Source organism: Mizuhopecten yessoensis, unplaced genomic scaffold, assembly GCF_002113885.1.
Source record: "Mizuhopecten yessoensis strain PY_sf001 unplaced genomic scaffold, ASM211388v2 scaffold1539, whole genome shotgun sequence".
Lineage (NCBI taxonomy): Eukaryota > Metazoa > Mollusca > Bivalvia > Pectinida > Pectinidae > Mizuhopecten > Mizuhopecten yessoensis.
The window spans coordinates 1,679,716-1,696,812 of record NW_018404097.1 but is presented as its reverse complement, the minus strand read 5'-3'; the positions used below and the strand labels follow the sequence as shown (position 1 = coordinate 1,696,812).

At 37.8% G+C, this 17,097-nt stretch overlaps 1 protein-coding gene across 1 annotated transcript in view; it reads right to left on the bottom strand.

The window, feature by feature from the left end:
• Window positions 1-1,041: 1,041 nt before the first annotated feature.
• LOC110464185 (uncharacterized protein C20orf194-like) overlaps window positions 1,042-17,097 on the bottom strand; it is a 141,745-nt gene continuing 125,689 nt past the window's right edge. The window contains exons 20-24 of the mRNA XM_021519265.1: window positions 15,564-15,634; window positions 15,079-15,223; window positions 10,139-10,245; window positions 1,460-1,606; window positions 1,042-1,125 (exon numbers count right to left, since the gene is read on the bottom strand). Coding sequence (XP_021374940.1) covers window positions 1,042-1,125; window positions 1,460-1,606; window positions 10,139-10,245; window positions 15,079-15,223; window positions 15,564-15,634 — 554 coding nt within the window. The remainder of the gene's footprint in view (window positions 1,126-1,459; window positions 1,607-10,138; window positions 10,246-15,078; window positions 15,224-15,563; window positions 15,635-17,097) is intronic.

Sequence of the window (17,097 nt, the reverse complement as noted above, 5' to 3'; positions counted from 1 at the left end):
TAACAGATAGCCAAAGTCAGTATACAACATAACAGATAGCCCAAGTCAGTATACAACATAACAGATAGCCAAAGTCAGTATACAACGTAACAGATAGCCAAAGTCAGTATACAACGTAACCGATAGCCAAAGTCAGATCACAGGATGAACATTTAATTACACACACCACCATGTCCTACCCCTGAGGCCACCAGTTAGGGTAAAACAAAACACTTAAACAACCGAAACATCAACAATCACTTTGTAACATTTAATTTTGAAAAAAATATCTTGTTAAGCAAGTGAAACAAAGCCTCAATGAAAATTTGTTTTACTTGAACAACTTGAGATTTCAAATTAGATTATGGAACACAAATAACTCATCATTATCAAATAAAATACCAGCCCTGGTTGGCCACAATGTCTAGGCATGTTGAACAGAGACTAGAAACTCTGTGGGCTAGTAGATGCGAGTTTGACTTCCTGACATTGAGGCAATTTGTGCTGGATGTCTAAATAGAATCTTAAAATAATTATAATGCTGCTGCTTATCTCTTGGCAATTGTTGATAGAATTATTGATAGTCTGCAACAAATAGAACATTAAATGTATGTACGGGAAATAAAACAAAGAGCTGTTGGAGAGATACGGTCGAGAAGTCGCCACTGTTCTTTAAAGAAAGAGACAATATTTTTTAACTTTACATCAGAAAGTTGCTGTAAAAGATGCTATTAATTTCCGTAACACAAAAATGTTTTCATTGTTGTAGTTTTTATTGCCTCAATTTATATAATTCTATCCCCAACCATTAAGTACATAATATTGTACAAATCATGCATCAGATTTACTTTCAAGACAAAATTGAAAGATACCATCAAGTGCTGACTGGCGTTACATTAAATGTTTTGTAACAGTGATGTTGTCACCAACTGTGGTCTCAGAAGTATAGCAGGGGTTCTGACAAGTATTCCCCATACATGGTGCTGTAACAATGCCCTAAAACTACCCAATAAACTGCTGTTCAGCATCATTTTATAATCTCCCTACACAGGAGAGCATCACTTACGTGTCGCTGTATTCTTCGGGTAATGAGTCACACCTTACGACAGTGGGCAGACTAGATTCCATTTTCCACGTCGGCAAAACCTAAAGTTATAGGCAAAACATTGAACACAGAATTATTTACTACAGCTAAGTACGTTACATATTATTTATGACATAAGATGTTATAATCATCAGCAAAAATATGTCTTTTCAACTTTTTATGATGAACATAACACAGGCCATTAAAAGTGAAGATCAATCTGTCCTGTCGTTAACACCTACTTACACTATAGATCAGACACGTACAGCACAGCAAGGCCAGTTATTACTCCCCAGACTGTATCCCATACTGACCTTCAAGTCTTACAACTGTCATAGAAACTAATAATACAGTAAAACGTTTCAGTTATGAAATGTTACAATCTTAAAGACTTACCTCTGAGAACATATGTTTGTAGGCCTTTGACTTTGGCATGAAACTGAAGTAAATATGATTGTTCACGGAGGTCAAAAAAGTTGGAAGTTTCAACTTGGCTGTTTCCTTGACAACCAGGAACAGCACTGCTATAACACTGCCAGTTCCCTGAAAATTTAATATAATCTCAATTTTACCATGCATATAGTTTTGACAAAATGACAATTTCTGGAAACTATGTTAGTAAACCATATCTTGATCTTCATTTAAAAGGATTTTATTGTACAATATTCATAATTTGTGCAATGAAATAATGAGAGAGATGCCGACATGGTAAGATGTCCTTTAGTGTAAGAGTACCAGAAGGATTGCACCAAAATGTCATTGTTTCTACTCAGACTAACGTAAGGTGTCCTCTGTGTAGTTTTATACGGATGATAGAAGTATTTGTCACAGAGAACGGCTGTTGTGTTTATTGTGATTCCCTTCAGCTGCACCACCAGGCTATTGATAGCCCCTCCCTGGGGCCACTCCAAGCCCTTATTTAGGGTACTGCAGCTTCCTCTCATTCTATCCTCATTTCAACATTTTTCAACAAGATGCTCAAATCTCAGAGGTGAAATTCACATTAATTGATTAAATTAAACTGGAAGGAATTGATGAGGTTTAGTGTAATGAAGGGCCAAGAGAGACTAGCTTCTTCCTTATTGCATCAATCACCCTTGTCTTTTCAAAGTGCCAATTTTTTATCTATTAATTGTTTCCAATTTCTTCAAACCAAATGTTAATTGATAATGAATGTTTTGTTTTCTCCCAAACACCAAATTATATCATATTACATTTTTAATAATAGTTCCAAAATCCCCTGTACATTTTTTATACCGGCCTTTATTGACTGTATCTTTTGACCATATTAACAACAAACTAAATTCTACAATGATAAACATCTAGCTGATGATAGGAAGCATCCTTTTGACAGCTCTTAGAAACATTCAGGTGTGTCCTGTTTTTAATGTTTTGAGGCCTATTGATAACTTAAGAAATTTTGGCCAAATGATAAATGTCAAATAACTAGAAAATGTCTGTAATACAAGAATGCCCAAGTCACCATGTGAAATTAGTTTCAGTGTTTGATGGTTGACGGGACGGGACGGACATGGGCAACAACTATATGTCCCCTCATTTTATGAAAGTAAAATTTGGCATGATGTTTCTCAGAGTGTCCTACGACTCGAGTCTTATATCAAATTAATTGTTCTATTGGAGTACCATGTGAAATTGTTCTCCAAATAAAACCTGATTACAGCATGCAGGCCAAGTCATCAGGGAAAGAGTCCTGTCAAAGTGTGTTTTTACCGCAATAAAATATTTAAGTACAAAATGCTAAGGTACTGGCTTAACCTGTCTCACTGAAATCCTCTCCACCAGTATACAGATAAATGGATCTTGTTAATACACCTATTGTGTATAAGTATAAACCAGACTTCATCTATGGATACTGTATACCAGTATAAACCAGGCCTCATCTATGTAAACTGTATACCAGTATAAACCAGACCTCATCTATATATACTGTATACCAGTATAAACCAGACCTAATCTATATATACTGTATACCAGTATAAACCAGGCCTCATCTATATAAACTGTATACCAGTATAAACCAGGCCTCATCTATATATACTATATACCAGTATAAACCAGACTTCATCTATGTAAACTGTATACCAGTATAAACCAAGCCTCATCTATATATACTGTATACCAGTATAAACCAGACCTCATCTATATATACTGTATACCAGTATAAACCAGACTTCAACTATGTATACTGCATACCAGTATAAACCAGACCTCATCTATATATACTGTATACCAGTATAAACCAGGCCTCATCTATATATACTGTATACCAGTATAAACCAGGCCTTATCTATATATACTATATACCAGTATAAACCAGACTTCATCTATATATACTGTAAACCAGTATAAACCAGACTTCATCTATGTAAACTGTATACCAGTATAAACCAGACCTCATCTATATAAACTGTATACCAGTATAAACCAGACTTCATCTATATATACTGTATACCAGTATAAACCAGGCCTTATCTATATATACTATATACCAGTATAAACCAGACTTCATATATGTATACTGCATACCAGTATAAACCAGACCTCATCTATATATACTGTATACCAGTATTAACCAGACCTCAACTATATATATTGTATACCAGTATAAACCAGACCTCATTGATGTAAACTGTATACCAGTATAAACCAGACCTCATCTATATATACTGTATACCAGTATAAACCAGACCTCATCTATATATACTGTATACCAGTATAAACCAGACCTCATCTATATATACTGTATACCAGTATAAACCAGACCTCATCTATATATACTGTATACCAGTATAAACCAGACCTCATCTATATATACTGTATACCAGTATAAACCAGACCTCATCTATATATACTGTATACCAGTATAAACCAGACCTCATCTATATATACTGTATACCAGTATAAACCAGACCTCATCTATATATACTGTATACCAGTATAAACCAGACCTCATCTATATATACTGTATACCAGTATAAACCAGACCTCATCTATATATACTGTATACCAGTATAAACCAGACCTCATCTATATATACTGTATACCAGTATAAACCAGACCTCATCTATATATACTGTATACCAGTATAAACCAGACCTCATCTATATATACTGTATACCAGTATAAACCAGACCTCATCTATATATACTGTATACCAGTATAAACCAGACCTCATCTATATATACTGTATACCAGTATAAACCAGACCTCATCTATATATACTGTATACCAGTATAAACCAGACCTCATCTATATATACTGTATACCAGTATAACCTCGCCCTTAGACCTAATGTTAGACAGTTTTGACTAATTTGCATATTGTTGTTTTTGTGCTAAATGCAGTCAAGTGAAACTGCATGTATTGTTGACTTTGTCCACAATTACGGTAAACTTCTATGATTTTCTGTGAAACTTAAGTGGAACTTAAGTATGACAAGAAAGAAAAAAACCTGACAACTCTCAGTGAAATAAAAAAAAATGTAGCAGATAAGTGAAATGTGATATTTCCTGACAGATAAGGAAGCCGTTCCTTTTATGTTAGTCTAAAGGGCCTCCTCAGTCACCTAATTGTATTACATGGTCTCATTGACAAAAATGAACTGACACCCTGTGTCTATAAAACAACTGATAATTCCCTCAACGATAAACAACCTCCAGGTGATAGTACATCATATGTATGTCCCTTCAACTGTAAGCCTGGAATTAAACCATTGGGATATTGGACAATAAACAAATATGTCATCTTCATGATGATTGGCTACAGATCCTTCTTGGTTACTGCCCTGAAAGTCTTTTACTGCACAGAAACACTTTTCCAGTAGTAACAGGATTACAGACATTGCCACCTTTACACTAACATGTTACGTTTTGACTGTAACACTGTGATAACTACCCGGTCAGATGTGAGTTAGAGGACAAATTTATTGGCATATCATAACATTCCATATTTATAATTAAAACAAATTCAACCAAGACCATTCATATTTATATGTTATATTAACATTAATAAGTAGGAGATTGTAGATTTTTTTTAAATTATATTCAGCTGCCTGACCTCACAAGGCAGCAATTCTGAGCTCTTATCAAGTGGCAGTAATTTCAATTTTCACAGACAAGCTAAGGTCTTCTGATTTGCCATCATGGAAGAAAAATGGGTCACAGTGACCTAGAAAGATATGATACTATCCAACACTACAAAACATACTTCTACACCAGGTACAGTGTTGATAGACACACAAAACACAATCTTATTGTATCCATTACTTATAAAAAGTGATATTGCATAACAGCCATTAGCAAATAGCAATTTTGGGAGATGGCTTAATATAAGAGCCTACTCTTGTTGCCAGATCCCTAATATAACTTTATGTAAAATTATATATTATGTACTGCATATTTGTAAATAAAATGTTATTGATTATTGACATCTGTTTGCAGCGTAACAATTAGTGTTCAAGTCTAGTCTATGACTGTTTGTTTGGCATTTTAAATCCTCCTGACAGCCAAGGTCATATGAAGGTGGTGTTCAAGGATGATGTGGCCAATCCCGGGCCATTTTAATTAGTGTTATCTAACTGTATGTCCTAACCTGGATGAACAGCACGACACTCCACCCAATGACATCCTATAACCATTCCCTACCACCACCCAATGACTTCCCTACCACCACTCAATGACATCCTATACTGACAACGATTACCTACCACCACCCATTGACATCCTATACTGACAACCATTCCCTACCGCCACTCAATGACATCCTATACTGACAATCATTCCCTACCACCACCCAATGACATCATATACTGACAACCATTCCCTACCACCACCCATTGACATCATATACTGACAACCATTCCCTACCACCACTCAATGACATCATATACTGACAACCATTCCCTACCACCACCCATTGACATCCTATACTTACAACCATTCCCTACCACCACCCAATGACATCCTATACTGACAACCATTCCCTACCACCACTCAATGACATCCTATACTGACAACCATTCCCTACCACCACCCAATGACATCATATACTGACAACCATTCCCTACCACCACCCATTGACATCCTATACTGACAACCATTCCCTACCACCACTCAATGACATCATATACTGACAACCATTCCCTACCACCACCCAATGACATCCTATACCGACAACCATTCCTTACCACCACTCAATGACATCCTATACCGACAACCATTCCCTACCACCACCCAATGACATCCTATACTGACAACCATTCCCTACCACCACCCATTCAAAGCTGAATGTTTATAATAGAAAAGTCTGAGGGTGTATTGACAGCAGTATGCACATTAGTCTGTGAAGTAAATATATAGTTTTACGTGAGCGAATCGTTAACTTCATAAGTATGAAAGGCATTTTAACATCTTCTAAAGTATCAAAATATTTGTTTTTCAAAATTCATAGCCGTACTTGGTTTACAGTAAGGCCTTACAAAAGCTGTTGGATGACTACCAGGGTACAATTGTTATCTCTCCATCAGAATCAGTCAATGTATTGCTGTTTGTCCTGCTTCTTGAAGTGAAGATTACACCTCAGACTGACAGCCAGGCTATCATTATGCCAGTTTTTGCTTGGCATACCATCCCAGACATTGTACAGTATTATACAAGCGCCACAAATTGCCTTCTGTGCCATAGAAAAAATTCTTGAAAGGACACAGCAAAGTTAGCTGGTACCAGAAACAATTTATGATTGATTATTTTTATTGAGACTTTCATCCAAAGGTGGAAAACTTATAAGAAAAAAAAGCCAACAAAATTTTGAATTTGTTTCTACAAGTCCGGGGATAGATTTTCCACCATGATTTCCAGTAACAATCAGCTGATTTCTCTGACTTACACTGTCGCCACACAAATCATCAAATACCAACTGAGTAAATCTGATAAATCACCCTAATCATCTTCTCAGACGACCAACAGGTAAGTACACACAGGTCATTAGTCTGAATATTAACGGATGTCTGGCTTTTCAAATCATATACAAGTCCCCCAACTAATTGAGGATAGGGATAATAGGGAGGAGACTGGGAATGCTTTATTAAGTGGCTAACAGTGTTATAAAACAGAATGAACAGTTAATGCGGATGTCTAGGAATGTAGGATTTCTTAGAGTGTAGGAGTTACCGTAAGGAATGTCATGGAGTAAAGGAAGATGTCTAGAAGTGTATGAGGGTCTATCTAAGGTGAAGAAGGGATCTGTGATTGTAGGAGGATTTCAGAGGTGTATGAGGGTCTATCTAAGGTAAAGAAGGGATCTGTGTTTGTAGGAGGATTTCAGAGGTGTATGAGGCTCTATCTAAGGTGAAGAAGGGATCTGTGATTGTAGGAGGATTTCAGAAGTGTATGAGGGTCTATCTAAGGTGAAGAAGGGATCTGTGTTTGTAGAAAGATTTCAGAGGTGTATGAGGGTATATCTAAGGTGAAGAAGGGATCTGTGTTTGTAGAAAGATTTCAGACGGGTATGAGGGTCTATCTAAGGTGAAGAAGGGATCTGTGTTTGTAGAAAGATTTCAGACGTGTAAGAGGGTCTATCTAAGGTGTAGAAGGGATCTGTGTTTGTAGAAAGATTTCAGAGGTGTATGAGGGTCTATCTAAGGTGTAGAAGGGATCTGTGTTTGTAGAAAGATTTCAGAGGTGTATGAGGGTATATATAAGGTGTAGAAGGGATCTGTGTTTGTAGAAAGATTTCAGACGGGTATGAGGGTCTATCTAAGGTGAAGAAGGGATCGGTGATTGTAGGAGAATTTCAGACGTGTATGAGGGTCTATCTAAGGTGAAGAAGGGATCAGTGATTGTAGGAGGATTTCAGAGATGTATGAGGGTCTATCTAAGGTGAAGAAGGGATCTGTGATTGTAGGAGGATTTCAGAGGTGTATGAGTGTCTATCTAAGGTGAAGAAGGGATCGGTGATTGTAGGAGAATTTCAGACGTGTATGAGGGTCTATCTAAGGTGTAGAAGGGGTCTGTGTTTGTAGAAAGATTTCAGAGGTGTATGAGGGTCTATCTAAGGTGAAGAAGGGATAGGTGATTGTAGGAGGATTTCAGAGGTGTATGAGGGTCTATCTTAGGTGAAGAAGGGATCTGTGTTTGTAGGAGGATTTCAGAGGTGTATGAGGGTCTATCTAAGGTGAAGAAGGGATCGGTGATTGTAGGGGGATTTCAGAGGTGTATGAGGGTCTATCTTAGGTGAAGAAGGGATCTGTGTTTGTAGGAGGATTTCAGAGGTGTATGAGGGTCTATCTAAGGTGAAGAAGGGATCAGTGATTGTAGGGGGATTTCAGAGGTGTATGAGGGTCTATCTTAGGTGAAGAAGGGATCTGTGTTTGTAGGAGGATTTCAGAGGTGTATGAGGGTCTATCTAAGGTAAAGAAGGGATCTGTGATTGTAGGAGGATTTCAGAAGTGTATAAGGGTATATCTAAGGTGAAGAAGGGATCTGTGATTGTAGGAGGATTTCAGAAGTGTATAAGGGTATATCTAAGGTGAAGAAGGGATCTGTGATTGAAGGAGGATTTCAGAGGTGTATGAGGGTATATCTAAGGTGAAGAAGGGATCGGTGATTGTAGGAGGATTTCAGAGGTATATGAGGGTCTATCTAAGGTGAAGAAGGGATCTGTGTTTGTAGGAGGATTTCAGAGGTATATGAGGGTCTATCTAAGGTTAAGAAGGGATCTGTGATTGTAGGAGGATTTCAGAAGTGTATAAGGGTATATCTAAGGTGAAGAAGGGATCTGTGATTGTAGGAGGATTTCAGAAGTGTATAAGGGTATATCTAAGGTGAAGAAGGGATCTGTGATTGTAGGAGGATTTCAGAGGTGTATGAGGGTATATCTAAGGTGAAGAAGGGATCGGTGATTGTAGGAGGATTTCAGAGGTATATGAGGGTCTATCTAAGGTGTAGAAAGGATATGAGATTGTAGGAGGATTTCAGAAGTGTATAAGGGTATATCTAAGGTGAAGAAGGGATCTGTGATTGTAGGAGGATTTCAGATGTGTATGCAGGTATATCTAAGGTAAAGAAGGGATCTGTGATTGTAGGAGGATTTCAGAAGTGTATAAGGGTATAATCTAAGGTGTAGAAAGGATATGTGATTGTAGAGGGCTTTCAGAAGTGTATGAGGCTAAATCTTAGGTGTAGGATTGTGAGGGGATTTCAGAAGTGTATGAGAGTATATCTAAGTTGAAGAAAGGATATGTGATTGTAGGGGGATTTCAGAAGTACATGAGGCTATATCTTAGGTGTAGGATTGTAGGAGGATTTCAGAAGTGTATGAGAGTATATCTTAGGTGTAGGATTGTAGGGGGATTTCAGGAGTGTATGAGAGCATATCTGAAGTGTAGGAGATATCTCTGATTGTAGGAGGATTTTAGAAGTATATAAAGATGTTTATGAGTATAAAAGAATATATTGTTAATGTGTTACCATATTTCAAAACTCAAACACAGTTGTTTTTAACTTTGACTGCATGTAAGCAGTACAGGTCTACCAATATTTTATTGTTAAACAGTGTATATAGAACCATACAATTAAAATATTGTACTGATCTATAGCATCTTACAAGGATTAAAACTGGAGCAGAACTAGTTTCTTTGTTTGAAGTTTTCCACTTTCGAAGCAGCTATGATTATATGAAGACAATGTCAACTGGTGATGATAGGACCCACTCAAGGGCCACTTTATAGTGCCATGTCCCCACTGAGATGTCACAACTTTGACCTTGGAACATGACACCTCACCTGATCACAGCCTTACACAGGATATCTACAGAAATGGTGAGGAATACAGAGGCCCAAGTACGTAGTGCAATGTGGGCAGCCAATGTGTCTAGCCCCTTTATTGGCCCTAACGGGAGAGTGCAGAAGGAAACCCTTCATCCTGCTGGAGGCCCTACGCCAGTCATCCCATAACATCACACAGTGTAGTTTACACTAGACAGTAGGATACAAGAGACAGTAAAATACAGAAATATGTTTCATTTTTGATGTTCTTTAGCCGGGATTAAGATACATACCCCGTCATAAAACTGTACTGACTGTAGAGTTTCCTTGTTAAGGATGGTTATAGCACCAGACTGAGGTCGGAGGAAGATCAGGGCATGTTCATACACATACAGCTGGACTGAAACATAAAACAAGATCAGGGCATGTTCATACACATACAGCAGGACTGAAACATAAAACAAGATCAGGGCATGTTCATACACATATATACAGCTTGACTGAAACATATAACAAGATCATATTCATCACCAAATTATTCAGCTACAATAGTATAAAAACACAAAGTAAGTCAGATTAAAACATGATGTCAGTAACGCGATTTAATAACCGAACCAGTCATCTTTTATAAAGGCATTCACTGTCACTGACCAACCTTCTGTTGATATTGTGTGAAGCCATATTGAGCTATAGTAATTCATTTGAAACAGGAAAATATAAGCATGTACAGTACAGTAAATGCACATAATTAGATCTACAGAACAGAAATAGTGTGTACCTTCAATGGGAAATCTACAGTACAGTATTAGTGTGTACCTTCAATGGGAGATCTACAGAACAGAATTAGTGTGTACCTTCAATGGGAGATCTACAGAACAGTATTAGTGTGTACCTTCAATGGGAGATCTACAGTACAGTATGAGTGTGTACCTTCAATGGGAGATCTACAGTACAGTATTAGTGTGTACCTTCAATGGGAGATCTACAGTACAGTATTAGTGTGTACCTTCAATGGGAGATCTACAGAACAGTATTAGTGTGTACCTTCAATGGGAGATCTACAGAACAGTATTAGTGTGTACCTTCAATGGGAGATCTACAGAACAGTATTAGTGTGTACCTTCAATGGGAGATCTACAGAACAGTATTAGTGTGTACCTTCAATGGGAGATCTACAGAACAGTATTAGTGTGTACCTTCAATGGGAGATCTACAGAACAGTATTAGTGTGTACCTTCAATGGGAGATCTACAGAACAGTATTAGTGTGTACCTTCAATGGGAGATCTACAGAACAGTATTAGTGTGTACCTTCAATGGGAGATCTACAGAACAGTATTAGTGTGTACCTTCAATGGGAGATCTACAGAACAGTATTAGTGTGTACCTTCAATGGGAGATCTACAGAACAGTATTAGTGTGTACCTTCAATGGGAGATCTACAGAACAGTATTAGTGTGTACCTTCAATGGGAGATCTACAGAACAGTATTAGTGTGTACCTTCAATGGGAGATCTACAGAACAGTATTAGTGTGTACCTTCAATGGGAGATCTACAGAACAGTATTAGTGTGTACCTTCAATGGGAGATCTACAGAACAGTATTAGTGTGTACCTTCAATGGGAGATCTACAGAACAGTATTAGTGTGTACCTTCAATGGGAGATCTACAGAACAGTATTAGTGTGTACCTTCAATGGGAGATCTACAGAACAGTATTAGTGTGTACCTTCAATGGGAGATCTACAGAACAGTATTAGTGTGTACCTTCAATGGGAGATCTACAGAACAGTATTAGTGTGTACCTTCAATGGGAGATCTACAGAACAGTATTAGTGTGTACCTTCAATGGGAGATCTACAGAACAGTATTAGTGTGTACCTTCAATGGGAGATCTACAGAACAGTATTAGTGTGTACCTTCAATGGGAGATCTACAGAACAGTATTAGTGTGTACCTTCAATGGGAGATCTACAGAACAGTATTAGTGTGTACCTTCAATGGGAGATCTACAGAACAGTATTAGTGTGTACCTTCAATGGGAGATCTACAGAACAGTATTAGTGTGTACCTTCAATGGGAGATCTACAGAACAGTATTAGTGTGTACCTTCAATGGGAGATCTACAGAACAGTATTAGTGTGTACCTTCAATGGGAGATCTACAGAACAGTATTAGTGTGTACCTTCAATGGGAGATCTACAGAACAGTATTAGTGTGTACCTTCAATGGGAGATCTACAGAACAGTATTAGTGTGTACCTTCAATGGGAGATCTACAGAACAGTATTAGTGTGTACCTTCAATGGGAGATCTACAGAACAGTATTAGTGTGTACCTTCAATGGGAGATCTACAGAACAGTATTAGTGTGTACCTTCAATGGGAGATCTACAGAACAGTATTAGTGTGTACCTTCAATGGGAGATCTACAGAACAGTATTAGTGTGTACCTTCAATGGGAGATCTACAGAACAGTATTAGTGTGTACCTTCAATGGGAGATCTACAGAACAGTATTAGTGTGTACCTTCAATGGGAGATCTACAGAACAGTATTAGTGTGTACCTTCAATGGGAGATCTACAGAACAGTATTAGTGTGTACCTTCAATGGGAGATCTACAGAACAGTATTAGTGTGTACCTTCAATGGGAGATCTACAGAACAGTATTAGTGTGTACCTTCAATGGGAGATCTACAGAACAGTATTAGTGTGTACCTTCAATGGGAGATCTACAGAACAGTATTAGTGTGTACCTTCAATGGGAGATCTACAGAACAGTATTAGTGTGTACCTTCAATGGGAGATCTACAGAACAGTATTAGTGTGTACCTTCAATGGGAGATCTACAGAACAGTATTAGTGTGTACCTTCAATGGGAGATCTACAGAACAGTATTAGTGTGTACCTTCAATGGGAGATCTACAGAACAGTATTAGTGTGTACCTTCAATGGGAGATCTACAGAACAGTATTAGTGTGTACCTTCAATGGGAGATCTACAGAACAGTATTAGTGTGTACCTTCAATGGGAGATCTACAGAACAGTATTAGTGTGTACCTTCAATGGGAGATCTACAGAACAGTATTAGTGTGTACCTTCAATGGGAGATCTACAGAACAGTATTAGTGTGTACCTTCAATGGGAGATCTACAGAACAGTATTAGTGTGTACCTTCAATGGGAGATCTACAGTACAGTATTAGTGTGTACCTTCAATGGGAGATCTACAGTACAGTATTAGTGTGTACCTTCAATGGGAGATCTACAGTACAGTATTAGTGTGTACCTTCAATGGGAGATCTACAGTACAGTATTAGTGTGTACCTTCAATGGGAGATCTACAGTACAGTATTAGTGTGTACCTTCAATGGGAGATCTACAGTACAGTATTAGTGTGTACCTTCAATGGGAGATCTACAGTACAGTATTAGTGTGTACCTTCAATGGGAGATCTACAGTACAGTATTAGTGTGTACCTTCAATGGGAGATCTACAGTACAGTATTAGTGTGTACCTTCAATGGGAGATCTACAGTACAGTATTAGTGTGTACCTTCAATGGGAGATCTACAGTACAGTATTAGTGTGTACCTTCAATGGGAGATCTACAGTACAGTATTAGTGTGTACCTTCAATGGGAGATCTACAGTACAGTATTAGTGTGTACCTTCAATGGGAGATCTACAGTACAGTATTAGTGTGTACCTTCAATGGGAGATCTACAGTACAGTATTAGTGTGTACCTTCAATGGGAGATCTACAGTACAGTATTAGTGTGTACCTTCAATGGGAGATCTACAGTACAGTATTAGTGTGTACCTTCAATGGGAGATCTACAGTACAGTATTAGTGTGTACCTTCAATGGGAGATCTACAGTACAGTATTAGTGTGTACCTTCAATGGGAGATCTACAGTACAGTATTAGTGTGTACCTTCAATGGGAGATCTACAGTACAGTATTAGTGTGTACCTTCAATGGGAGATCTACAGTACAGTATTAGTGTGTACCTTCAATGGGAGATCTACAGTACAGTATTAGTGTGTACCTTCAATGGGAGATCTACAGTACAGTATTAGTGTGTACCTTCAATGGGAGATCTACAGTACAGTATTAGTGTGTACCTTCAATGGGAGATCTACAGTACAGTATTAGTGTGTACCTTCAATGGGAGATCTACAGTACAGTATTAGTGTGTACCTTCAATGGGAGATCTACAGTACAGTATTAGTGTGTACCTTCAATGGGAGATCTACAGTACAGTATTAGTGTGTACCTTCAATGGGAGATCTACAGTACAGTATTAGTGTGTACCTTCAATGGGAGATCTACAGTACAGTATTAGTGTGTACCTTCAATGGGAGATCTACAGTACAGTATTAGTGTGTACCTTCAATGGGAGATCTACAGTACAGTATTAGTGTGTACCTTCAATGGGAGATCTACAGTACAGTATTAGTGTGTACCTTCAATGGGAGATCTACAGTACAGTATTAGTGTGTACCTTCAATGGGAGATCTACAGTACAGTATTAGTGTGTACCTTCAATGGGAGATCTACAGTACAGTATTAGTGTGTACCTTCAATGGGAGATCTACAGTACAGTATTAGTGTGTACCTTCAATGGGAGATCTACAGTACAGTATTAGTGTGTACCTTCAATGGGAGATCTACAGTACAGTATTAGTGTGTACCTTCAATGGGAGATCTACAGTACAGTATTAGTGTGTACCTTCAATGGGAGATCTACAGTACAGTATTAGTGTGTACCTTCAATGGGAGATCTACAGTACAGTATTAGTGTGTACCTTCAATGGGAGATCTACAGTACAGTATTAGTGTGTACCTTCAATGGGAGATCTACAGAACAGTATTAGTGTGTACCTTCAATGGGAGATCTACAGTACAGTATTAGTGTGTACCTTCAACGGGAGATCTACAGAATGGTATCAGTGAGTACCTTCACTGGGAGATCTACAGTACAGTATTAGTGTGTACCTTCAACGGGAGATCTACAGTACAGTATTAGTTTGTACCTTCAACGGGAGATCTACAGAATGGTATCAGTGAGTACCTTCAACGGGAGATCTACAGTACAGGATTAGTGTGTACCTTCACTGGGAGATCCACAGAACAGTATTAGTGTGTACCTTCAATGGGAGATCCACAGTACAGGATTAGTGTGTTGTGTAATAACCTTCAATGGGAGATCTACAGAACAGTATTAGTGTGTACCTTCAATGGGAGATCTACAGAGGTTCTTTGCTGTACCAGCATAAACAGACTCTCCATCTATCAACAACTTTCCACACTGGTCGCCCAGGCCGCGGTTCAGCTTGTCCTGTATTCCTGGTAGTGGACTGTTCTTACCACCACTCAACTGTACAACAAACACACCAAACTCATCATCAGTTGTATTTTTTGAGAAATGTCTCAATGGAAACAGTTATTTTCGAGACTTAAATCTTGGTACGTCTGATGTAATTTACTGAAAACAATCTATTATTCAAACAAAGCATTGAAACATTGTCAAATCTTTTCCATGCTGTGTCATCATCTTCACTGGAAATTTTATACAGGTCCTTTTAATATTTATTTCACTTTCAATTAATGCATTCAAATTACATTCAATTGTGAAATAAAAACAATTCAAGTTAAAATAATACTGGCTATTATTATCAATGAGACTGTCAAAACACGATTGTAATTCAATCACATACATGCCATGCTTGGAATCGTGGGAAATTAGCAGTGAGGATCAATATCTCGCTATCCAAATACTGAGTCCCATCTGAATAAAAAATAAAAACTGTCAAAAAGCAGAAAAATCTTACACATCATAGCCAACACGTGAGTGTGAATCGCCAAACCTCTGCACTAGGGAGATGAAATCATTTGTCTGAGCCAGAAAATTACAATAATCAAATCTAACAGTTGTGAATTTGAATATTGCTGTGTTTCGTGGTGGGGATATTACTACCTGTATTTGTCGGTAATCCAATTGACCTTTGTGGACGGCTCGGCGTTATGAGGCAGCTGGTCATTAGTCTTTACTGTCGACCTACTGCCTGCTGGCCGGGGCCCCGACATCTATCACCACACATTACACCCTAATCCTCTATTGGATAAGTTTACCGGCAAGAGAATCCAATCTTTTTACCAAGAACCGAATTATAACAGTTCTAGATTAATCAGTAGTGTGTATAGGCCTTGTGTAATTCAGAAATTAATAACACAATTGTTCATGGATATGGTGGATTATATAACGAGGATGAGACAAACAAAACAAAAATAATTAATTTACAAAAGCTGCTTTGGCCTGACAAAATACTTTCAACTGTTTTCAAATCTTTAGTTATATTTGCCACCACAACATACATACACATGTTGACTATGTCTATTCTACCACATCAAAATACAATGGAATCATTAGTGTTTTGGTGTCGGCTTTCTCAGTGCCTTTCATACAGCAACAAGAGCTAGATCATCTAATTATTTTAATTAAGCTATTATTTTACCGGCAACAGATGTTTTCTTTACTGAACACTGCAGCCACTGGTTCTATTCAGTAAGCTTAACATGGATAAATGTGGAAACAATTTGACATGCCTACGCACATGTGTACCATCATTTACCAAACCACACATGTCCCAAGACCGTTAAGAAATGGTTCACTTGATTACAAGACAAGGGTATCTGAGCATTACGCTTTCTGTGTCTCTGGACTCTACCAGAAACAGCTTGGAAACAGAGAGGATCCAATCATTCTAGCTAACAGGTCCCTGTACTAATCAACCTAAGACTAAGATCATATCAGTGAAGGCAAGTATCCTGACATTAAATGTTGTCTCAGTCTAAGATCATCTCAGAGAAGGCAAGTATCTTAACATTAAATGTTGTCCCCACAAACCGTTCCAACAGAGATAGTGTCTATAAACATCATGTCCCTGTACTAATCAACCTCAGCCAAAGATCATCTCAGAGAAGGCAAGTATCCTGACATTAAATGTTGTACCCACAAACCGTTCTAACAGAGATAGTGTCTATTAACACCTCAAACGACAAGAGGCCAAAAGAGCTTGTATCATTCACCAAGTTTAAAGCAATGAATTGTGAGAAAGATATTTCCTACCTCTGCAAGAACTCCTGATTTTTTTTTTATTAAGTTGATCACATTTTCAAAATATTAGGCAAGTAAATACAATGAATGCAAGTCTGGGATTGTTTCCCTTTGTAAACTTTGTAACAACCATA